Below are 25,652 nucleotides of genomic sequence, written 5' to 3'. Positions count from 1 at the left end.
AAACATCTTCTACACTTTCCACAGTATGCATCCGATGAAGTGAGCTGTAGCTCACAACAGCTTATGCTCAAATAAATTGGTTAGTCTCTAAGGTGCCACAAGTACTCCTTTTCTTTTTACTGATATTAAGGGAAGTCAAAAGTTGGATTTAAATATTTGGGGATATCCTTTTTGTTTATCCTGCTCCTTCCATTATTCTAGTCTGAGGTGATTGTGAAGACACATTTTTAATTTTTCCTGGTCATGTTTTAAATTTTCTTGCTTTATTCCATATGAGAAGCTGCTAAACAAATACTTAAGTCAATTATTATATCATTATTATACCATTATAACTAATTATTTTAAACATAATACATTTCCTCAAACTCTTCATTTATGTCTTTCCGCTCAGATTACCTTAGATGGACGAGATATTCGGACACTTAATGTAAAGTGGCTAAGAGAACATATTGGCCTTGTAAGCCAGGAGCCTATTTTGTTTGCTACAACAATAGCTGAGAACATTCGCTATGGCAGAGAGGGTATTACTGATCCTGAAATTGAGAAAGCAGCTAAAGAAGCCCATGCTTTTGATTTTATATCCAGACTGCCTGATGTGAGTTGATGTACTTTTGAGCACCTTATAACTATGACGAAGTCTTTGGTTTCTCTCTCAGTTCTTCTGAAATTTATGGCCGAAATTCTCTGCTGGTGCAAATAAGTAGTGCTTCACTAGCTTTTCACTGATGTTTTGCCATTTCTTCCAATTGACAATTTGGCCCACAATGTTCTGAATTTAGAATACTAACTGTGTGTCATGTGGCAACATTTTTTTTAATAGGGTAGATAAGGGATTTCTATGAACAATGAGAGTGTTTTTCTTCTGCTAGGTATTATCTATCTTTTTCCCACTTCCAATATTCCTGTCTTTTGTATGTATTTTTTTAAACTGGCTTGAGATTGGCAAACAAAATTGCTTTGATGTGGTCCTGAGTAGTCACTGGTTATTATTGTTCGCCAATCAAATGGCTGGATTCCTTCAGCCAGTTCTAGTTTATCTGTTTTTTCACTTCAGTTCCTTCTTTTTTATAATAATTGAAAAATCTAATTTTGGAGTACATTCTTTAAGCTAATAGAAAACCATCACACCACATACTAATTCCTGGCCAACTAGAAGGTGAGACCGAGACAAAAATGTAAACCGATCATAAGACATTTTAAACTGTCCTCTGCCTCAAGGGGGAAGAAACACTGAATGTAATTGGCCAAGACTATTCTTTTAGAAGTAATTTTTCTTAAAGCATTTATTTGACCATCCATCACAAAACTTTTGAAGAGGGAATTTCTGATTGTGATAGTAACAATAAGATTGGGGGAGGGGGTTTAAAAGGATTTCAACTGACCCCTTCTGCAATCTCTATGCTCCTCTGGTTTTCTCAGAAATTTAACACTATGGTGGGGGAAAGGGGAGCTCAGCTGAGCGGAGGGCAGAAACAACGAATTGCTATTGCTCGTGCCCTGGCAAGGAATCCCAGGATTCTGCTGCTGGATGAAGCCACGTCTGCTCTGGACACTCAGAGTGAATCTGTAGTGCAAGCAGCTCTTGATAAGGTAGGAATCCTATTGCTGGTTATCAATCAATATTAAGAAGCACAACAACCATATGGCAAGCTTGACATTTAAAGACTATAGCATGCCATCAGTTTTTAAGCATAGCTCTCCACTGGTTTCAAGAAGGGCATGGAAATCAATAGGGATGCATGCTCAAATTTTGGTGTCATGATATGACCCTGTAATAATTAATCAAAACTCCATTAAGCAATCTTGGGTTGCCGCCCCGTCTTCTGCCTCTTCTCCTGAGGACCCGCCTTCATTGCTCGTTTCTCTCCCCCTGCCCCCATTGCTCTCTGGACCATCTCAAGTAGCTTGCCTGCAGGTAGGAGGTGGCCCGGCTGAGCAGAGGCTGGTGCGCGTTAATGACCCAGCACTTCTCCCCGCCCTGCAGTAACTGAGCTTTTGGTTCAGGTGCCATAGGGTTGCCAGGTCGCCAAAAACTGGGCACCTGGAAACCCTAAATGGCACCTGGACACAGAAGCCAAAAACCAGACTATCCAGATAAAAACCCAGACAGGTGGCAACCCTAAAGCAATCACAGGCTCGATTTCTCTTAATGTCATTCCTGATTGCCAAGATATTTGCATGTAGACAGAAGTTTTCTTTAATGCTGGCCTCTACCACAGACAAGCAATTGTGATGTAAGGCAGGAGGTGGTGAACTGTGAATGTGGCATCAGTAATTTAACTCCTACATTATCAAAGCAAGGTGCCAGAATTGTATGGATTTCTTCAGGACAATAATAAAAATACATTGTGCTTCTACAGCACTGTATCTTATCCAATCATTAAACAGATGTTTTAATAATTTTCATAACACTGCTGGGGTTTACGGATTATTTTTTCTCCATTTTGAAAATGAGGAGACTGAGGCACGGACAGGTTAAGTGGACACACGGTGAGTCAGTGACCGAATATGGAGCTTCACCTGATTGTGGCCTACAGGACTGGGCTGCAGCATTGCTTTAGGTTTCTGACATTTATTTGTATATAACCAGTGGTGTATCATAAAAATAAGCTCTATGAGAAAGCTTGCCTCCCATTAGTACTCAGTAATAGTAAACACAGAATAGCATAAGTTCTGTGCTTGGCTCAAGGGCACTATATGGCCCACAGCATTTATCTGCAATAAATTTTAAGTCGGTGGGCCTAAATTCTGCCTTCACTTATACCCATCTGACCACACTGATATCAGTTAGGGTTGCCAACCCTCCAGGATTGGGCTGGAGTCTCCCAGAATCGGCATCCATCTCCTGGTGACCATAGAAAGCAATCCAGGAGATTTTAATAGGATATTTTAAGAAAATGAGATTGTCATGTTGGAGAGGTGGAGGGGGAGGAATTCTCCTGGAATAGCTTCAGTCAGAGTTGGCAACCCTAATATCAGTGGTAGTGCATGGTGTAATTTGAGGGTAGTATTTGGGTGCTGAGCCTTTATATTATGCATAGATATCATTATTTATACTGAATTTTTTACACACACACACACACACACACACACACACACACCATGAAAAGAACATTAAGGTTCCAAAGTCAAGCACTCCAAATTTAGGGAATGACGGAATTAAAGTTGCCTGGTCAACATTCATTTGGTCCCCGTGTGTGTCTGCATTAAGGGATAGTCTTCAATTAAATGATCACATACTATTTTTTTCCACAGGGCCCCTGCTTCATTCAGTGCACAGGATGATGCTTCATTCAGTCCTAGTGAATATTTCTTTTTATCCTCCGCATTCAATGTACGCCCCCATGACATTCAAACCCTGCTCTGAAAACAAAATTATTAACTTCCTCCTGGGCTTTTCAATACCTCTCATCACTCTAATATCTGAGTGCTTCATAAACACTATCTTCACAACACCCCTGACAAGTAAGGTGGTAGTATTACTCCCATATTACAGAACGGGAACTGAGACACAGAGATGTTAATGTTGAAAGTGCATACTACTTTTGGGTGCCTGATCCGCGATGCCCAGGTCTCAATATTTCAGAGAATTTTACATTATACAGCGCTATATATGTTAAAAGCACATATCCCATTGACTTCAGTTGCAGCTGTGAATGCTCAGCACTTCTGCAAATCAGACCCCAATGCCTCAAGTCAGGCACCCAGAAAATGAGGACCACACAATTAGTACCAACATGTGAAAAGTTTGGTTTCACTGGCTTGCCCAGCATCATATAGTAACTCTATGGCAGAGACAGGGCTAGAATCCAATTCTGCAGGGCAGTATTCAGCTGCCATAACAATAATGAGACCATCCTCTCTTTTCCTGCAGTCCCCTGCCTCATTCACTACACAACATACAACTTCTGCAACAAATAAGGCGGGTTTCCTGCAGACAAGAGCATCCTTTACTGCATAACTTTGATTCCTTCCACAATGACTGTTCATTCTGCTCTCCCTACTCTTGTTTTGTGCCTGGAGCCACAACTCCCCCTGACTATAGGGAGGAGAAATTGCAGGCAAAGTGCTGCTCAGTCCCCATTTCCCCCCCCCCCCCCCCCGGAGTCCTGGGCTGGAACATGCTTAGTCACACTGTGGGGATGGTGCATGTGCACTCCTGTCATACAATGCAGCGTGCTTAAAGCAGACGGTTTCTTTGGAGAATTTAGCTGCTGAACACTAACAAGTCTTTACTGAGCACGTGCAAACTGAGATTTTCAGAGCCTCATTTGCCAAATTTGGGCAGATTTTCATGGGAATGGTAAAAGGCACATCCCTGATACCAGTGAGACATGCCCATCTCCTCCAAATTTCAAGTCCCTGCTCTCAAGCATTTAGATGATAAAGCTTCTCAATTAAAAAGTTATAAGAATGTTTTAAATATGGGCAAAACAACATTATTTTCCTCTAATCTCATTCTGAGAAACCATTGAACCATTTTTGCTGAAAATTTAAAAAAAACAAAACAAAAAAACCACCACAGCCTGAGGCAGATACCAGCATGGAAAGTTTCAGCCCAAATATTAAATCTTGGCAAAGTTATAAGCATCTGACAACCAATCTTCCAATTGGCAGGGTCAGGCAACCTTAGCTATAGGCATTGGTACCTACACAGCCTATAAAATTAATTCACTTTTCCCTGTCATTATTATAAATGTGGATTTTGTAATCAGAAGTGTCCTTTGGTTGTCAAATCAGACCGCATGCATGGAAATAATGATCAGCTATAAAGGGTCAACAGGGCATTTAAGCTTGCATTTTCCACACTATCACTGTGCTGTTAGGTAGGGATTTTTTTTTCCCACCTCATTTTAAAGTACCTTTTTTTTTTTTCCCCGTCCTCTAAGGCTAGGGCTGGACGTACCACCATTGTGATAGCTCACCGGCTCTCCACAATCCAGACGGCTGACATTATTGCTGGATTTCACAACGGTGGTGTTGTTGAACAGGGAACACACAATGAACTCATGACATTGAAGGGTGTCTACTATTCTCTTGTGATGCAGCAGGTAATGATAGAGCACTCCTGACTAAATGCTTCAGATTTACTGGCCGTCTCTCTACTCCAGAAAATTATCTGTATATCTCACTCACAGGTGCTGATTTTTGTATTTGCCAGTGGGTGCTCCTCTTCCCCCCCTCCACACCGTGTGTGACCTGTGGGAGGGGCCTTGGGAGAGAAGAGGCCAACCAGGGGAGGGGCCTTGGGGCAGTGTGATGGGCAGGGCCTTGGGGCGGAGCCCCAGTCCAGGTGCTGGGGCCCACAAAAGATTTGTCCAGCCCTGCAAGTGTTGAACACCCCCTACTTTTTTTTTTTCCCCCAGTGGGTGCTTGAGCCATGGAGCACCCACAGTGTCGGCGCCTATGATCTCACTGGTACTATTGCTGACACATGCAGGTTCTGCACTCAAACAGCTGGGTCATTTTCGCTTTGCAGTTTCTGCATGTTTTCTAGTTGAGTGAAAGTTGATCAGTCAATCTTGTTTATAAGTTGGAAGTGGTTGTTTTTCACTGGTAGCAGTGCTTCACATTTACCCAATGTAATGAGTCAAAAACATAACTGAGCAGAGGAGGTGGATGACATCATCACAGAACTGTTAGATCCCAGATTTGACTGAGCTATGTGGAGGGGGGGGGACATAGAGAACCAAATTCTCTGCAGGTGTAAGTTGCAACTGCACCAACTTATACTGGCAGAGAACTTGACCTATACAAATTACTGTGTGAAAGTGACCACGCAACCAAAGTGGTGGTGTTTTTTTGTTTGTTTCCATACCAAGTGTACTGTTCCTTCCCCTTGCGGCAAACTGTCTCGTGACTGTGTATCACTATTCCTTGCTTGTTACTAGGGTCATAGTGGAAACACTCAAAATGAGATATCAGAATGTGATGAAGAGACACAAAATCTAGATGATCTCAGGATGGAGAACGTGACTGATCTTGGCGGTTTTGAAGAACCAGGAATCCTTGAGATGGAAAGCATTCCTGATAGATCCAGAAGGTGTAAAAGCAGAAAGACCTCTTCTAAAAAAAAGTCATCTGAAAAGAAGGAGACAGAGAACAACAAGGAATCCGGTGGCACCAAGGAGAAAGAGGTTAGTGTTAAAATTCAGTTTAATCCTAAAGTTTAGTGATAGCTTGTGAGAATAGGAACAAAGGTCATTTTCTTTTTTTAAAAAGGCCTTAAGCCATGCCACCTTTGCTATGATCCTGTCATATACAACATTGACCTGGATGAATTCTTGAATTGGGAATCTTCAGAGAAAACACAGGGGTAAACAAATCAGTCTGACCTCTTGAGACAGAATCAACCTGATACACAATATGGTGGTAAGGAGGTGTCAAGGTTCCTCCCCCACTCTGAACTCTAGGGTACAGATGTGGGGACCTGCATGAAAAACCTCCTAAGCTTATCTTTACCAGCTTAGGTCAAAACTTCCCCAAGGTACAAAATATTCCACCCTTTGTCCTTGGATTGGCCGCTACCACCACCAAACTAATACTGGTTACTGGGGAAGAGTTGTTTGGACACATCTTTCCCCCCAAAATACTTCCCAAAACCTTGCACCCCACTTCCTGGACAAGGTTTGGTAAAAAGCCTCACCAATTTGCCTAGGTGACTACAGACCCAGACCCTTGGATCTTAAGAACAATGAACAATCCTCCCAACACTTGCACCCCCCCCTTTCCAGGGAAATGTTGGATAAAAAGCCTCACCAATTTGCATAGGTGACCACAGACCCAAACCCTTGGATCTGAGAACAATGAAAAAGCATTCAGTTTTCTTACAAGAAGACTTTTAATAAAAATAGAAGTAAATAGAGATAAATAAATCCCCTCTGTAAAATCAGGATGGTAGATACCTTACAGGGTAATTAGATTCAAAACATAGAGAACCCCTCTAGGCAAAACCTTAAGTTACAAAAAAGATACACAGACAGAAATAGTTATTCTATTCAGCACAGTTCTTTTCTCAGCCATTTAAAGAAATCATAATCTAACACGTACCTAGCTAGATTACTTACTAAAAGTTCTAAGACTCTATTCCTGGTCTATCCCCGCCAAAGACAGAATGTAGACAGACACACAGACCCTTTGTTTCTCTCCCTCCTCCCAGCTTTTGAAAGTATCTTGTCTCCTCATTGGTCATTTTGGTCAGGTGCCAGCGAGGTTACCTTTAGCTTCTTAACCCTTTACAGGTGAGAGGAGATTTCCTCTGGCCAGGAGGGATTTTAAAGGGGTTTACCCTTCCCTTTATATTTATGACAGGAGGTTTATGCTTGTTAGTTATCTTTTTATTAAGAAGTTCAAACAAGTTCTCAACCTCTTGTCAAACTTCATAAGATTAGGGTGTTAAATCCACTGTCCTGGCCAAGTTCGTACTCAAGTAATTAAATTATACCTACTTACTTACACAGACATGGTGTTTTACCAGTGGATGACACAATCCTTGCGATATGTATCCCAGTTTGTAAAGCACTTTGGGATGAAAGGTGCTCTATATAAATGCAAATTATTATAATTAATAATAGTGTTGGCCACACACTAAATAGAGAAAATGTTCAAATCTCTATTTTGAAATGCAGCCTAAATTAAAACAATAGAAAAGATTTACCTTTTTCTCCAACCACCTCTCTCTCTGTTTCAATATGGCCGGCTCCTGAGGTCCTTACTCTGTTTTTATTCAGACAAAATTCCCCTTCGTGTTAAGGTATTTTGCCTGAGTTAGAACTGAATAAAAACCAGGTAAGGACTTCAGGTTTTAGGCCCTGCTTCAATGGACTCATTGAAGTCAATTAAAAGAATTTCAGTGGTCTCTGGATTAGACCTTGTCCATAAGGCCAAACAAGGACTTTATTGCAGAATATGAATATATATATATATATATATATATATATATATATATATATATATATATATATATATATATATATATTCACATCCTTGTATGAGGCTGGTTATAGAAGACCTACAGAACTTTTTTCAATGATCTGCCAGTGCAAAGAGCTAGAATATAAATGTAGGGTGAAATCCTGCTGACATTGAAATCAATGGGAATTTTCCTGGGATTTTTTCTATAATATGTTTGATTAGTGAATATAATTTCAGAATCCATAATGTACCTAACCTTGCCAGATGTTTGTGTTTTTGTTTCTCAACCTTTCTCAGCTCAGACCCTATGTGTAATGGTCTGTTGTGACCCAGAGACTTCCTGAGACACCCCTAGACCCAATGCCACCCGACCCTGCAGGGATCCATCAGGGGTTTGGTGGGACTCAGAGCTAAGATTCCAGGTGTTCTAGCCAGATGTAAACAGGTGGGGAATTCCCCCCACCAACAACTGGGGGGAGGGGTGGTAAACCAAGATATACCCTTCAAAAACACACAACCCCCCCCCCACACACACACACAGCCCATTGGGGGTGGTGAGAATAAGGGGCTGGTGGTAAAATGGAGAGATTGGGAGTCTGGGGATGTAATGAGGAAGGAGTTGGAGGGTCTGGGGAAGGAAATGGTAGCAGAGGGGTGTGGAGGTGCAGTTGGAGGCTGGGGGAAGGATATGGAGGCAGACAGGTCTGGGGGAGGGGGGTCAAACTGATAGCTCCCCGAAAACCACAGACACCTCATGCAGCCCCTGGAGAGAAGAGGGTAAAGGAGTAGAGGGATTTGGGGTCCAAGGGTAACAGTGAGGGGTGGGGGAAGGAGTTGAGGGGGCTGGAGGCCACAATAGGTGGTATGAGAGAGGGAGAATCGCTTGGCTGTGGGGGAAGGCTACATCAGGGGGTCCAAAATGGGGTGCAGGACAAGGGTTATGGAAGAGGGAGTGTTGCCCAGATGCGAGGTGGGGGTTACATCAGGGGGCCAGTGTTTGTCAGAGATTGTGTTCCCAGCTGCTCTCTCCCAGCTCCTGTCCCGCTGGGCTTGGCTTCCCACTCTGGGTGTTGCAACCTCAGAGGTTGCAGCACTGCTCAGGTTTGGCCTGGCCATCCTGATGAGGGGGCCAACCAGGCCAAATTTGTGAGTGGCATTGCAGCCATGTGCACCAGGTCACAAAGCCCAGAGGGGGGAGCTGAGCCCAGCCAGCCCTGTGATCCTTAAACGCATTCAGATGACCCAATTTTGGGTTGCAACCCACCAGTGGAGAAACCCTGTTCTAGGAGCTCTTCTTTTTTTTTTTATTATAGTACAGTCTACTGGTAGAACATGATGCAAACAATATGCAGCAGCTGGATGCATTCTTACAATGTATCACCCAGAAGTCCAGAACACATTTTTTATCTATTCATAACTATTGCATTTGGGCCTTGTCAGAGGAAATAGATGGCAAGATGCATGGCTTCAGAATTCATACTGTTTGCAGTAAAGTGAAGAAATCAGATGGGAAGCCATGAAATTATTTGTCACAAAGTTCAGCATGCTTGTATGGTTGAAATGTGGACAGGCTTTTCCAGTATCTGAAACACAGGCAAAGCTAACCAAGCGAGGCCATCGCAACTGGCCAAAACCTCATCTAATAATCTGTACCCGTTCCTATGTTTTCATTTCATTTTCCACAACTTCCTCAACAAATGTATGGACATTTTGAATAGTTCAGTGAAGCTGAATTGAGCTGCCATGTATTTTTTTTTAAGGGAGATGAAGCCTAAATCACTGTTTCATATGCCTTTTCCATGCATCTGGTAATGATTCATAGTCTGTATTTTGTAAAAGACAAAACAGACTAACTGACATAACGAGACCCAATTGTATCCTTGCCAACCCACTAGCATTTGCAGAGGCTGAACTAGACTGGTCTTTTTGTGCTCAGAACAGTGAGACTTTCAGGTCGCTATAATGATTCATGAGTTAAAGTTGCAATCCATGGTCCCTGACCCTATCTGACATTTCACTGAACTATATAGACCCCACCCCACTTAGCCTTTTGTGAAATTTATGCCTGCAGATTTTTTTGACTTGCAATTGCAGTTTTAAGACCTTAAATTACAGAGTGGCAAATCTTCAGCCTGTTTGCTTATTCAGTGTGTACATTGGAGGCTGGGGCGAATTATCTGTGAACAGTTGCTAGAACAGTTTACTGATTTACCCCTGAGCTGGGGAAATTGTCATGTTCCACAACTTTAGTGAACAGCTGAATTTTATCTCTTATTTAGGAGGAAAATCTCCCTGCTGTGCCTTATTCCAGAATTCTGGCTCTGAACAAACCAGAGTGGCTGCATATATTCTTTGGCATAATTGCTGCTGCCTTGTCTGGTGGCGTCTACGCTGTATTTTCTGTTATATTTGGAAAAATCATTGGGGTAAGTTCAGAACTGGATGGTAAACTAACTTGAACCAGGCACAAATGCAGAACTTTAAATCCTGCCTGACCCTCCAGCTAGTCCTCTCTAGTGGTGCCTTAGAGCCTCATTCTACTCCCACTGTCATTGAACTCTACAAGAGTCTTTCCATTGACTTGAGTAGGAACTTGATCAAGCCCTTGATCTCCTCTCCCCACTTGGGACTTCTTGCCTATTTTCCAGCCCCTGTATTTGGAATGACTTCATCTTTCCAGTGAAGCAAATCACCTTCCCTTATCAAACTCAGTTTTCACTTACCACTCTCCACTGTTGTGCAGACTCCCTGCCTTGTACCTGACCCTGTTCTTTGCACAGTACCCATTCTCTTCGGACAGTAAGCTCCTCCAAGGTGCCTTGCATTCCACCATGTTTGTAAGTACCGGGGGCATCCATGGGACTGTCTGAATAATTAACCCCTTGATTCCTGAATCATTGCAGGAAAGAAATGGAGTCTTCCGTTGGATTCCAATATATGATTGTTGGAAGCTGCTGAGAGTTGGAGCAGCAGCCAGGAAGAATAGTTGGAGCAAGATGTTGAGGGAATCTTTTATCTTCAGGCAAGAGAAGAGGGGTGTTGTAGTCAGCTGGAGGGGAGGTGGATGGTCTGACGGAGTGACAGCATTCAGTGGAAGGCAGATAAGAGCTGGTGAAGTGGCAGCTTGGAGGCAGGGTTTAGTGGAACTGCAGGTCACAGGCATATGAGGAGAGGGTCTGGTGGAGGATTGGAGAAGGAGTAGCTGATGAGAGGCAGGTCAGCTGGGAGAGGTGGAGTGACCTCCTGGCCAGCAGCGGAAAGCTGAGAGGTGGCAGAGTTCAGGAGCCGGGGAAGAGCTGAGAGAAGGTAAAGTTCAATCATTTCTACAGTGTTTGTTTCTGAGCTATTGTAACTGGTGGTCACTTTGTGCTTTTCTTACATAGGCTTTTCAAGAAACAGATCCTGAAAAAAGGAGCAAAACCACCACGTTGCTTTCTCTAATGTTTCTTGTACTGTCAGTGATCAGTTTAGTAACCCACATAATCCAGGTAAACTTCACTACATTGAAAAGTCAAAGCTAAGTATCTGGTCACATACGTTATGGTCAAGATTTTCAGATCTCCTTGAGAGGCTGTTTTGGGAACATAATACAACTTTGTATTCACTATGTTTCTTATAAACTGTTCCAGAGCCAAGCCACTGAATGACTTAATGACTGGGCTGGTATGGAATACAGAACCTTACTCTTCTCGATTGCCAGTTACAAAGCATCCCAGGGCAGCAATGCCTGAAAGGTGCTGCTGACCAGTCTGTGTCCTGGGGGAATGCGTTTGGGCACAGCCCAGTTCCACTACATTTGTGTGTATGTTACAAAAAACACCGGCACAGTCGGCACTGTTAGATAGTAGAGTAGAGTGAGTAGTGAGGCTAAGGAATGAGTAAGCCAGGAAGGTGACTTCACTGCTGACCTCTGCAGCTGACTGCGGAAGCATGTGGGTGGGGCAGTATGATGAAACTTCAGTTTCCAGAAATGCATGTAGTACCTTTCACCAGCTTTAAACTAACCTCTGAAACCATATCCCAAAACACTGTGTAGTTTCTGTAAACTGTGTGGCTGAACAGTTGAAATATCATCACGTTTACAGGAGGGTGTTCTAAATATGACTGTACAGCCCAGCACATACAATTCAACTGTTTTATTTCTTCTCCCTTTTCAGGGATTCATGTTTGGAAAGTCTGGGGAAGTTCTGACCAAGAGATTGCGATTTTTGTCATTCAAAGCATTGATTCAGCAGGTATGGGTCACATTTCTGGGTAAGAGCAATAGACAGCAAATATACAGCACTCCTGCCATGTGAGCCAGATGGCTTTTGTGGGCTGTTTGTATAACACCATGAAAATTCCTGGTTCCATACGGCCTGTCTACAGCCTCCCTCCAATACGGCTTCAAGAGAACCCATCCTTTTAGTGAAATTTTAACAATGCACAAGCAGCAAGTCTCTGAGCACACATGCAAAACAAAATAAAGCAAAAGCATGTACAGATTAACTCAGTGCTGCTAAGAGAGCTTTCTAATTTTGATGCCATCTCTTTCAATATAGACCATACTGAAGAGTGTATAAAACATGCATGTATCTGAGTGCATTGGTATATTTGCAAAGATTAACAAAACAAAATCTCTATCTGCCCCGATGGTCATGATATAAATGTTTAGATAAATAGGTTTAGGTCTGTTTGCATCAAACTCCATAGCAAACGGACCATATCATAACAGGTATAGGTTCTCAAAGCATTATCTTTGCTCACTAGAGTGGTTTCTCTAGTAAATATGACCAGTTGGATCAGAAATGATTTACAATAATACTATTGCAACATGACTGTCCTTGGATACTCCCTGCTGATGGATCCCTGGGAAAGGACACACCTCTATTTGTTCCTGGCAGAGGATTCTCTGTGGGTGGACAATTTGGCACCTAGCACACCCATTGGTAGCGCTTGGTATCACAGGGTTCTGCATATGCACAGGAGCATTCAAAGGAGATAGGGGAGGAGAGGGAAAATTACAAAAAACCCCAAACATCTCCTTCTTTTCCACTACCTTTAAGGATAATGACGCTGATTCTCTTCCCACATGCACTCATATCAATCAGGACTAGCTCCACAGAAGTCAGTGTAATATAAAACATGTAGGAGAGGAGTACTGTGCCCATCAGATGTTGATATGGGCGTGGAAGGCACTCCCATTATGGTGCATGACACATATGTGACTACATTCTAAAATCTTTGCAGTTAATAGCACCTGGATTGTTACCAGTTTAATGTTCTGAGGGTAAGAATAGTTTATTTTAAGATCGTTTTTAGTTTATCTGACAAATGTTACGCACTCTTTTTTTGTGATGAACATCTTAGTGCTTATGTTGGCTCTCTCTCTTCCCCCCCACACACACATGCTAGTCAAGCTTTAAATGTCCATATACTGTACTAATGACCCTGACAAGTCTGAGTTACGATAAGAACATTTCATTTACAAAAGCAAAAATAACTGAACCATCTGTTCACTTTCAGGAGATTGGGTGGTATGACGATCATAAAAATGCCATAGGGGTTTTGTTAACCAGACTAGCTACAGATGCTTCACAAATCAAAGGGGTATGTTTATTTTTGTTTTTACATTTTGCTTACAAATATGAATTGCTGTGTTGGCAAGGGACGATGAAGTTATTTTGAAAAACGAGTTGGTAAATCTACTCTAGAGACTGGCTGACACATTTAAATGGCACACTATCAATGTCTTGGAAACCGTTTCAGTAGTCCCAATTTATCATGACTATCAAAGCTTCAGCAGATGTTCGTATACCTTCCATTTCCTTGCTGTAAGCTGCTAAGTAAACAACTTAATAACTTTAAAAGTAAGCCATGTCCAAGGGCCAGTGTAAGCACTTCTGCACCACTTAAACCGCATAATGGAGCAAAGTGTTCAGTGTATCAAGTGGCCGTAAAGCCCCACTTCGGTTGCTTGGAAGAGCTGTAGTTGTGGGAGAGTTGCATTGCAGCCCATGCCTTGGCCTCTTGTTGACATGGGTAGATTTCTTCTTCCCAGCTCTATCCACTGCATTTCATGCACAGAAAGCCTGTTTATGTGGGCTTTATGGGGTGAAGTGAGTGGTCATTAATACAGAGTGTCAGTGATAGTAGAAGCTTCAGGGACTGTGTGATTTCGGGAGTGGTGTAGGATAGGAGCCACTGAAAATCCTGCAAATAAGTATGGCAAATTTTGCAAAATTTGCCATAATCTCCCCTTTCCTCCCCACCACACGACCCAATTAAAAAAATTCTGGAACATCAGCCATACTTTTTAAAATCACTCCTGAGCAAATGGTAATGAGTGTCCTGATTTATTCACTAGTTTAGTTTAAAATTAAATTAAATTTTTCTACTTCACCTGTCTTTTTAAAAAAAAAAAATCCTTCTTCAACTCCTGGATTCACTAGATCCTCAGACTCACTAGATTTCACACTCCCTCCCATCTCCTCTTTACTGGCCAGCACAGAGTGGGAATCAATCAAATATTTGACTGAACATACAATTACTTGAATCTTTAAAAACTGCAGCTTAATTCTTGAGGATAAGGTCCATCATCCCAGCTGTCAAGGTAAAACGGGAAGAAGGTGGTGCACAGGGTCCAAACTATAAAAAAAGAGCTTAATAGAGCAAAATGAACATCAGAACATTGCATTCTCCAGAGCAGTGGTTCTCAACTGGCTGCGAGCAGGTTTCAGGGGGTCTGCCTAGCAGGGCCAGCATTAGACTCGCTGAGGCCAAGGGCAGAAAGCCAAAGCCCCACCTCATGGGGCAGAAGCCCAGGGCACTGAGCCCGCCACACGGGGATGAAGCCAAAGCGTGAACAATGCAGCTTTGCGGGGCCCCAGACAGTTGCCCTGCTTGCTACCCCATAATGCTGGCCCTTGCTTTTATATGCAGAAAACCAGTTATTGTGGCACAGGTGGGCCATGAAGTTTTTATAGCCTATTGTGGGGGGGCTTCAGAAAGAAAAACGATGAGAACCCCTACTCTGGAGAACAAAGAAATATCTGTGAGTGAGAGACGAGGTGGGTGAAGTAATATCTTGTATTGGACAAACTTCTGTTGGTGAGAGAGAGAGGCTTTTGAGCTTACACAGAGCTCTTCTTCAGGTCGTCATCTTCACAAACAGAAGTTGATCCAATAAAAGATATTACCTCACCTATCTTGTCTCTCTAATACCCTGGAACCAACACTGCTACTGCTAAGTAAGTGGGCAGCCATATGTTATGCTAGCTGAAGTCTCAAAGTGATCTTTATGTGTAAGCCCCTAGAGTATATGGCAATAATTCATCTTGGCATTGGTTTGATTTTATAATTTTATTGACCATAAGTCTCTTGAGGGCAGGAAGCCTCTGGCTAGCGAAGAAAGAATCATACTTCCCACCCAAGGTTTTCTTGATTTGTCCACAGTGCAATATTTGAAAGATGGATTGTTTCCACAAAACTTTCCATTTCATCTGCAGGCGTGAATAGAGCTGGCCAATATGTTTTCGGTGAATGGTATTTTTGCTGAACTACGTATTTTTAGGGGTCCCAAATCTATTCATGAATTCAGGTCAAATTTGACTAATCGTCAAAAGAGATAGGGAGGGAGATTTGTTTTAAGTCTAAATGTTTCATTTTGACCATTTAAAAATATGCCATTTCTACTTTTGTTTTGAAATGGCATTTCATTTTCAAATTTGACCAAATAAAAAAGGAGAAAAACACCGCAAAATGACCAAATCAATACAAAAATTGGGGGGAGTTTTTAGTCCACCAAAATGTTTTGGTCAATTTGAAATTATTATTTTTTTATTTGACAAAAAAAATTTTTTTGTAATTGGTTCAGTTCTAATCAAATCAATTTTTTCCCCTGATTTTTCCAGTTTGGCCCCCAGTCTGGAGAATCCACTATTTGCTCAGCTCGAGCCATGAGTATTGTCACAGTTTACATAGATCCAGTGTGCCAGTCATCACTTTTAAATTTCTTGATGACATGGATGTGCAGATCCTCAGGGAGAGTAGAGCTCTTTGGTGTAAACACTCATATCCTGCTGCTAACACTGCTGAAAAAGAAAGTGCCTAATTAAAGGAACCTGCAGCTTCCATTATCTTCAGCTGATACACAGCACCTCTGAAAATCAGGCCCTAGGTGCCTTAAGCTAGGCACCCAATAACTGAGATGCCCCAAATTAGAGGCTGTTGGCTCTTCATGATTTCTGTGCCTTGTTGTGGCACAGGAGGGCCCTGATATTTTTGTTGAATTGAGCCCATGTGGCCACATTTTCATCAGGCTTCCTGAACCTAACCCACAGATAGGGGTATTTTGCATATGTAATTGTCCATATGAGTTTTTGCATATATAATTGTCCATTTTAAATGCACAACATTTATGATTGTTCTCCCTCTGAATATTTAATCCTGAGGAAACAATGATTTCACACATTTGATCTATATTTTGTGTGTCAAGAATTAACTCTAACTTTGGACTCTTTTGTTTGCCTTTGATAGGCTACTGGAAGCCGACTTGGCTTGTTCACTAAGGCTGCCTGTACCCTTCTCACCGCCATCATTATTGCTTTTGTATATGAATGGCGATTAACTTTGCTTATCCTGGCCTGTATTCCTTTCATTATTGCTTCAAATGCTATTAGACTGAGCTCTGTGGCTGGTCACGTATTAAAAGATCGAAAAGCTTTGGAAGAGGCCGGAAGAGTAAGTTCTCCCAATATAAACTAAATGGGTATAATGTTATATCGTTTTAATGACATTGTTAGTGATGATTTTCTACAGAAATTACTCTGAAAATATATGAAATAAAGCAGTGATAAAGAGAGAAATTCTATTATAGTGGGATGCTAGCTCCACTCTAGCTAAGGTTGAGGATGACTTTTCTTATTGCTTTAAAATCCACACCGTTACTCATATTGCCTTGTAATTTAATGGCAAAAAAAATATGTTAACACAAAGTTAAGGTTTCTTGGTGGCATGTCGTCCCCTTAGAGATCCCTGAGTTGAGCAAAACTCAAACTTCTGAACATCAGGAATTGCAGAGTTAAGGTTGTCCTCTTTCAGTAATTCCTCAGTACTGTTAACACACATACCTTTACTCTGCCAACCCCACAGTTGCTGAAATGTTCAAGCTCTTCACTTTCTTCTACAGTCCATTCAGTGTCACCCACAGGATTCCATCTAACACTATGAAAGGACAAAAAAGGGTAGGGGAAGGTTGACCGTGCTAGCTTCCCTCTAGCCTCTTTCAGCTATGCCTCACTGTGCACGTACTCTCACTGGCCCTTGGCACTATAAAGATTCAGAAGGTTCCAGATTGTGGCATACACAATCACACTTAGCCAACTTCCCAGAAATAATATCATACAAGTATAATGTTCGAACTGGTTTACAGCCTTTTACAGCTCCCGTGCCCTGATGGTACATCTCAGCTGGGAGGTCTGACTCCCAGCTCTCCTAGACATACCCATGCAACTCTGCTCGAGCTAGTGCACTAAAAATAGCAGTGTAGCTGGGGTAGCCAGGATGGTGGCTTGGATGAGCCTAACAAGTAGTATGTACCCAGGGGGTCTGGGTGGGTTTGTGCTCATGTGGCTAGCTCAAGCCACTGCTCGTGCCACCCTAGCTATGCACAGTGAGTACATCTATGCGAGCTGGGACTCGCACCTCCCAGCTTAAGTGTAGGGCTACTGTTACACATAGGATACCATCTCAACTTACACTTTCACTTAGCCATCCTGAAAGCATTAGAATCCTTTCAAATTCCACCTCACAGCTGGCAATATCCTTTGTAATTAAAGCCTCGTGCCCTGTTACTGACATAACCTACACAATTCCACATAGAACTGAGGCATACTTCATCCTGAAGGTACACATGCACCTCCTGCCTTTCTCCACACACACGCGCGCGTGCGCACACACACACACATCCATCTCCTCATGTCTGAGTCACAGCTCTGTCACACATCTCGCTAACATACCTACCAAGCAGAGCTAACTAGTTCTTCTACTCTTCAGTACAGCTCCATCTGCCCCTAAGCATACTCAGTTTGTCTGGAGTGTGCATAGATAATAAATGCTTAGATTGCTCAGAAGCCAGCTCGCTACTGGAAAATACCCTTTCTAATACAGCCCCTGTGCCCTGCTAATGATATAAGGTACACAATTCTGCACTGTACTGATGCACACAAGATCCTGAAGGTACACACCTAGCTCCTCCCTTTGTTCAGACATTGGAGGATGGCAAACACAGAGTTCCTCCTGTCCTAAGCTCCACTCTCACACACCTCAGAGTGATCCACACGTGTTCACATCACCAACACACTTACCAAGCAGGCCCAACTACTGCCTCCACCATTTAGCGTAGGTACACCTAGCATCCTGATTGCAACTGGAGTCTATGCAAATAATTCCCATTGGCTACTGCCAGCTCTAGGGAACAGATGGAACATGGGGTGGGAAGCCTTTTTTTTTTTCTTGTCCTGTAATAGTGTTAGATGGAGTCCTGTGGGTGAGAGTGAATGGGCTGTAAAAGGAGGCAAAGAGCTTGTACACGTCAGCAGCTGCGGGGTTGGCAGAGCAAAGGCATGTGTGTTAACCCGGCACTGCAGAAAGAGGGCAGAGGTAAGCTTGTCTGCACAACCATACTTGTGCATCTACTGGTTTTCAGTAGTTGGAGTTTTGTTCCACACAGCATTCTGCAGGCACACGGCATACCCCCAAGCAACCTTAACTCTGCATTTAACATCATTCTTTGCTATGGAATTTCCTAGATTGTTTTTTGTTTTTGTTTGTTTTTTTTTTAACAGGAAAAGCTATGGTGGCGTTAGGAGGTAGTGGCCATATAGGCAGTTGTACATATTGTGCTCCACAATTAGTGTACTGAGCCAGCTGCACAGCCCAACACACACATTCATCAGCTGTGCCTCACTAGCCCTGCTTCAGCACACCGCCCCAGCCATGCTTCTGACCAATTCACTGCATTCCCCCATCCCCACTACCATGGAGAGGCTTACCTATTGTAAGCCGGGAACACCTCTCCCTGAAGTCTTCACTCCCTGTGTACTAACTTTTCTATTGCTGTCACTTCCTCCCTACTCTAATCTGATTCACATGCAGGGCTTGGGATGAAGGACAGCTGTGTTACAGTGGCATAGTGTTCCTCGTCGTGTTTCAGAATGGCTAGATTTCTCCCACCAGCTTGCTACAAAATCACTGCTAGGGTTTGTGTTCCAAAACACTGACCATTTTATGTTTGAGAGAAAAATCCTCTGACCCCTTTCCGATAGATGTACCCATCTCCAAAACCGTGAGGTGTCAGCGCTTGTAATGGTTTCTGGTCAGCCATGAACCCTCCAATTTCCCAATTAATGTTTGTTCAGTAGCTTTCCTGTAGCGTTGGGGTGCACTGGTAGAGCTGGGGTATAGGAAGGTTGAAGTACACTGAAAGGGCTGGGGCTGCAGGAAAGTTAGGGTGCATGGGGATTGTGGTGCAAAGACAGCTGTGGGATGCAGGGGGTTAGGATGCCAAGACCAAGCTTGGGGTTGGAGTGCAGGAAAGTTGAGGAGCAGGATGGTTTGGGTTTATTGGCAGTGGGGGCACAGGGGGTTGTGGTGCAGGGCTGGGGTGCACTGGCAGAGCTGGGGGTCACGTGCCTCCATCACCTGAACCTCCGACCTCGTACCTCCCTTACCACCTATTCCTATTTACCCCAATCCTCCCACCCAATAGGGTTGCCAATTTTGGTTGAACGTATACCTGGAGGTTTCATTACATGACACAATCTTTAAAGATTAATCTTTAATTCCTGAAAAACAACTAGGAGTATGGTGGCTTTGTGGATACAGACTAACACTACTACCCCTCTGATACTTTAATTCCTGGAAACTCCAGGACAATCCTAGAGGTTTGGCAACCCTCATTCCCAGAAAGTTTACACAAACAATTTTCCACCCAAACGCTTAGATTACATTTCTCCCAAAATGAAATGACCACCTATGACTCTGACATTGTAGCAAGCTCCAGCCACTCAGTTCAAAATTCCTTTTGTCTTAAGTTCATCACAACCCCCCTACCTATCTTTACCAGTGTTAATTGAAGGGTGAGTTCACAGCCATCCAGTGGTCTGTGATTCATCTTCCAGTCTTTAGTATCTACCTATGAACTCTAGCTCTAGAGTTCTAGCTCTAAGTTTTTTGTTTTTGTTTTTAAAAACCCACCACCTAGAAACTTTTTTTTAAAATGGCTGGTTTTAGGGCTTCTCTCCAGAACATCTGGCTCAACAAATGTTAAGTTTGGGTCACTAACCCTACCTTGCCATCTCCTGAGGTGCACCACTATAAATTGGTGAACCTTATGGGAGTGAAAGATACGTGTAGTGATCCAAATTTGGGGTCATTTGACCAAGGGGTTCATGAGATGCCGTCCCCCACCAAATGAGCAGCTTTTCTAAAGGTTCATTCTAGCAATGGTTTTTTGCCCATGGGGCTGATCCTGACACAAGGGTCTCACTCACTTGAGGGTTACCCCCAGAAAACGCATTGCACCCACTAGCCCTTTAGGGGAAGCAAGATTCAGAACATTATTAGCAAAAGAGTTTGGCCATCCACTTAGGCTCTTGAGTAAAGGTCAAGCACTCCACAACTTACATTGAGCATGTATGTAAACCAACCCCAAAGGATCTGCAGGTGGAATATCGTCATAGCAGCTGGATAGACTGAAAAGATGTGTAGTAAGTGTTTGTTCCTGAACTTACCCAGCTAGTGACCGTTCGAGGCCCCCTTTGTTAAAAATCTGGGAAAGCGTGGCTGGCATGTTGCTAAAATCTGTTCCTACCAGGCTTTTGTTTTGGAGGGGGCGTGTAATGTCATCAAAGTGTTTTTTGTTTAAAAAAAAAATAAGCATGCAAATGCTTGCTGGCAAGAGAGGACCATTTTAGGGAAATAGGGTGAGAGGGGTTTTGCGGCTGAATGGAGAAGAGGCGGGATTATGGGGAGGAAGATAAATGGGGACAGGTGGTAGAGGAGGTTGGGTTTAGGGAATGGATACTGGGAATCAGATATGAGGGTTTGTTGCAGAGGGTCTGGGGGGAATAGGAACAGCTTCACATTCTCCCTTTCTGTCCCTTTTGTGTGTGTGCTGGAATCTGGGGGACCCCCTAGCTCTTTAAGGGAGTCAGCCCCTCTCCCCACCCCCTGCATGTCAGGTGGAATTTGTGCGGGCCTTGCCTCTCTGGGGGTGTCTAACCACTGCACCTGTCCCGCATCTGTTTGCCAGGCTCTGAAGCTGCCTTGCCTACCCATGGGGATCTATCTGCCTTCCATCCCGCCTCTCATGTGAGCCAGGGTCTGCAGGAGGCATTGCATTCCGGGGGCATCTAAGCCCCTCTCCCTACCCCCTCACATGAATTGGAATCTGGGGTGCTTTGTCCCTCTGAGGGAGTCTGGCCCCCTCTCTCTACCTCTCCCCATGTGAGCTTGGATCAGGGAAGTCTGGGTCCTCTGAGTGGGGAGCTTAGAACAGGCATACTCGGAGCATGCCCCACGAATACACTGCTGAGAGAGGGGTGAGGAGCTGAGAAAGGGCATGCTTGACACATATCAGAAATTCTCCAACTATGGGGAGGGGGAATGGAAAAATCCACTGGCATGAATGGAGCAGTTCATATGTCTCAGCATAGGCACCAACTTTTCCCGGCACAACAACAGCTGTTTCGTGGCGGCAAGCGCTGGGAGCTAGGGGGAGAAGCAGAGCTGCAGTTCGCTCAGGGGAGGAGGCGGAGGTGAGCTGGGGCGGGGGGGCAGGGCACCCACCAATTTTTCCCCAGGGGGTGCTCCAGCCCCGGAGCACCCACAGAGTCGGCGCCTATGCCTCTCAGAGCTAGGTTACTAGGTGTCTCAATTTTATAGGGACTGTCCGGATATTCGGGGCTTTGTCTTATATAGGTGCCTATTACTCCCTACCCCCGTCCCGATTTTGCACACTTGCTATCTGGTCACCTTACTCAGAGTTAGATTCTGGCTGGATTCAGGCTGGGTGTTCACTTTCAGCTGAGAACATCTCATTGAGATGAATGGGCCACTTCACACCTCTCTGAGACTGTTATGATGCTGATGGATGTGTGGAGCACCTCTGCTCCATTGGTCTTCTAATTTTATACAGCGTTATAACTGAGCACCAGCTCTGCTCTAGCTAAGGTGGGGAAGCCCTTCCTGTTTAAAGGATGACTACTAAGTATGCTAAAACCTGTGTGTTTACACAGATTGTCTTGGAATTTGCTATGTGTCATGAAAGCATAGGGTAGGGTGAGTGATCAGAAGGTGGGTTCATTTGAGTAAGGAGTTCCCCACAGCCTCCAGGGGGGAAAAAAATTCACAGATTCTAGAAGCTTTGAAGTTCTAAGCCCACCTTGAGCAGAAATCTGAGAATGAAATGTAAACTCTTGTTTTGTTTTAATTTGGAGAAATGGAATCTGAGCACAACAGATAGTTCGAGAGCCTTCTTAATTATGTTTGAAAAGAAAATTAATTACAAGGGGTGATTTGCCGTGCAAGAGTTAAGTGGGAAGAAGGGAGCTGTTTGGGGTCTGGAGCAAGGGATGGGGGAATAGGCGCCGACTCTGTAGGTGAAAATAATTAGTGGTTGCTTAGCACCCACTGGCAGCTTCCCCCTCCCTCTCAGCGCTTCCTGCGCACAACGATCTGCTGTTCCGCAGTGTGCAGGAGGTGCTGGGGGTAAAGGGGAAGCAGCGGAGATGAGGCGCACTTGGGGGCGGGGGCAGAATAGGGTAGGAAGAAGCGCAGCGGGGGTGGGAAGATGGGAGTGGGGCCTTGGGGGAAGGGGGGGAGTGGGGCCTTGAGCAGAGGCAGGAAGGGGTGGAGTGGGGGGCAGGGCCCGGAGCTGAGTGGGGGTTTGAGCAACCCCAGGGAAAGGAGGAACCTGGCACATGGCGAGGGGGGATAAATGAGGATGGGTGGCAGGGGAAGGAAGAAGGGTTGGGGGCTCAAATAAGGGGAAGGGAGAGGATTAGAGGAGTGTGAGGGGTGGCAGAGGAAGCTGGAGATTTGGGGGTGGGCTGTGAGCCCAGAATTCTCCCCTTCTGTGTATATGCTTGGATCTGGGGGAGCCCTGCTCCTCCATGTGAGCTGGGATCTAGGGACCCTGCTCTTCCTGAAGTGTCTGAGCCTCTCACCCCAATGAAGACAGGATCGGGGGGGGGGGGGGGGGCGGGGGGGCCTAAAGAACATGCAAATTTAAACATCTGAAATCTAGAAAATGAAAAGTTAAGATACACATAACCCTTGTGGGAGTGCTGGCCGAGGAGGGGCGGACTGGGTGGGCCTGGCATATGGCTGGGAAAGCCTGGCAGGAGCAGGAGTCCCCACTGGGGGTGGGTAGTAGGAGTGTGGGACTCACCCAGCTCAATGTGCAGCTCAGGCTGCATAATCAAGGTAGCATGCAGCCCTCCAGTGAGCTGCTGCCTGGAATACGTGTACTCAGAGAGCAAGGAGCAACTTCTTATCTTTTAATGGCTTCTATAGTGCCAGCTAATGCTGCTGCACAACAAAATGTACAGGTGGTGGGAGGAGTACTTAGGAATCACATATCAGCCATGTTGGCTTAGTAGAAAGACCTCTGTGTGACCTTAGGCAAATAATTTAATTGTTGTGCCTCAGTTTCCCTGAGGGTGATACTTGTTTTTCTTTTTTAAAAAAGAAAAACACTTGGAGAGCAAAAGATGAAAAGTATTACAGATGTGCTAACTACATAGTGGTAGGAATAGACTCAAACATAAGAGAATACTTCATATCTGTCTTGTCTCCTGATTTTAGATTTCAATAGAAGCAGTTGAAAATATAAGAACTGTGGCTTCATTAACTAGTGAAGATGCATTCTGTGAGAGATATAGTGCAAGTTTGAATGGTCCATACAGGTAAGATTTGCTCTCAAACAATTCTGTTTTTTAAAAGCAATGAATACATGTTTTCTTAATTTAAAACAACTCAAGATTTATTCATATTACATTCATTTGCAGACTGAAAATATTAAACACATAAATGATTGATTTGAAAGGATTTTGGCAACCTTTTAAAAAGGGTTAAAATGTATTTACTCGGTTTCTTTAAAATACCTTCTTAGATGTTATGTGTGTGATGTAAAATTTGTATATATAAGAGAGAGAGAGAGAGAGAGAATGTAATGACCTGGTATAAAGTTTTAATTAACATGCATATGGCAGGTTTACTTGCTTCACAAGTATTGCAGCAGAATGACTTGCATAGGTCAAGTGGCAAAGACTTTATACTACATAATGTCACCATGTATTTCAACTTGCACTGCAAGTATGGACTTGCAGATCTTGAAATAAGGTGCATTTATTTTTCCCCTTTGGCCTTTTCGGTCACATTCTACAAGCTAATCACTACAGGGGCTAATTTCTAATATCCAAATATGTCAGACATTTTCATAGTCTCCATTTTATTTAAATGAAATGATCTACCATCCATTTTGTTTCTTTCCTCTTAAATACAGTATGTTTTAAGTAAAAGCAAGGATTGAAAATGATAGTCCCCTGCCAATGACAGTTTTATGATTCAATATTCTATAAACCATCAGTATGAGAAAAAAATCTATATTTCATTGGAGAAATGGGATTCTCAGCTTTAGCGCTTGTCTCTGGTCCTGGCAGGTCATTGTATTACAATATTATGATTTATCGAGAAACTATTTTGGAAAACATTTTAAAAATATATGAGCACTAGAGATAAGTGAAAATCTGAATTTCCATCCTGTGGGAAATTCTAATATTTCAAACTCTGTTTTGCTCTGAATTGGGACAAAAAGTGAAAATATATCAAATTTTTTCTCGGAAAGAAAACTTTTTAGAAAAATGTCAATTTGGGGGAGGGATAGCACAGTGGTTTGAGCATTGGCCTGCTAAACCCAGGGTTGTGAGTTCAATCCTTGAGGGGGCCATTTAGGGATCTGGGGCAAAAATTGGGGATTGGTCCTGCTTTGAGCAGGGGGTTGGACTAGATCAGGGATCTCAAACTCAAATGACTACGAGGGCCACATGAGAGCTAGTACATTGGCCTGAGGGCTGCACCACTGAACACCCCCCCCCCACTGCCCTGGGCCTGCCCCCACTCTGCCCCTTCCCTGCCCAATCTCAACTCCCCCCACCCCGCCCCCAGGGGGTGCAGGAGAGGTGCAGGGTGCAGCGGGGGCTCAGGGCAGGGGATTCGGGGGGTGGGTCCGGCAGGGAAGCCTGCCTGCCCTGCCCTGCCCCTGCACCGCTCTGCTCCAGGAAGCAGCTGGGACCTGGCGGGTGCACAGGGGTCTGTGTGTTGCCCTGGCCGCTCCTCCAGGTACCTCCCCCGAAGCTTCCACTGGCTGGGATCGGGGAACCGCAGCCAATGGGAGCTTCAAGGGAGGTACGTGGAGGCGCAGCCAGGGCAATACACAGACCTCTGTGCACCGTCCTCCCCTCCCTCCCTCCCTTCCCCGCCCAAGGTCCTGGAGCAGTGCGGGGGCAGGGCAGGCAGGCAGGGAGCCTGCCCTTGCCCCTGGTGCACGGCAGGCCGGACCCGCTCTCAGTAAATGCTAGGGGGGCGGGGTGCCGCGGGGAGCTGGCAGGCCGCAGAAAATAACCCCACAGGCTGCGTGCAGCCCGCAGGCCGCATGTGTGAGACCCCTGGACTAGATCTCCTGAGGTCCCTTC

At 44.1% G+C, this 25,652-nt stretch overlaps 1 protein-coding gene across 1 annotated transcript in view; it reads left to right on the top strand.

Moving 5' to 3' along the window:
* LOC141983088 (ATP-dependent translocase ABCB1-like) overlaps positions 1 to 25,652 on the top strand; it is a 59,779-nt gene that overhangs the window by 24,149 nt on the left and 9,978 nt on the right. Inside the window, exons 14-23 of the mRNA XM_074945801.1 lie at positions 392 to 595; positions 1,420 to 1,590; positions 4,890 to 5,051; positions 5,892 to 6,137; positions 10,194 to 10,340; positions 11,298 to 11,402; positions 12,072 to 12,149; positions 13,420 to 13,503; positions 16,432 to 16,635; positions 23,764 to 23,864. Of these exons, the coding sequence (XP_074801902.1) occupies positions 392 to 595; positions 1,420 to 1,590; positions 4,890 to 5,051; positions 5,892 to 6,137; positions 10,194 to 10,340; positions 11,298 to 11,402; positions 12,072 to 12,149; positions 13,420 to 13,503; positions 16,432 to 16,635; positions 23,764 to 23,864 (1,502 nt within the window). The remainder of the gene's footprint in view (positions 1 to 391; positions 596 to 1,419; positions 1,591 to 4,889; positions 5,052 to 5,891; positions 6,138 to 10,193; positions 10,341 to 11,297; positions 11,403 to 12,071; positions 12,150 to 13,419; positions 13,504 to 16,431; positions 16,636 to 23,763; positions 23,865 to 25,652) is intronic.

Source organism: Natator depressus, chromosome 2, assembly GCF_965152275.1.
Source record: "Natator depressus isolate rNatDep1 chromosome 2, rNatDep2.hap1, whole genome shotgun sequence".
Lineage (NCBI taxonomy): Eukaryota > Metazoa > Chordata > Testudines > Cheloniidae > Natator > Natator depressus.
This window is presented reverse-complemented; position numbering and strand designations above follow the sequence as displayed.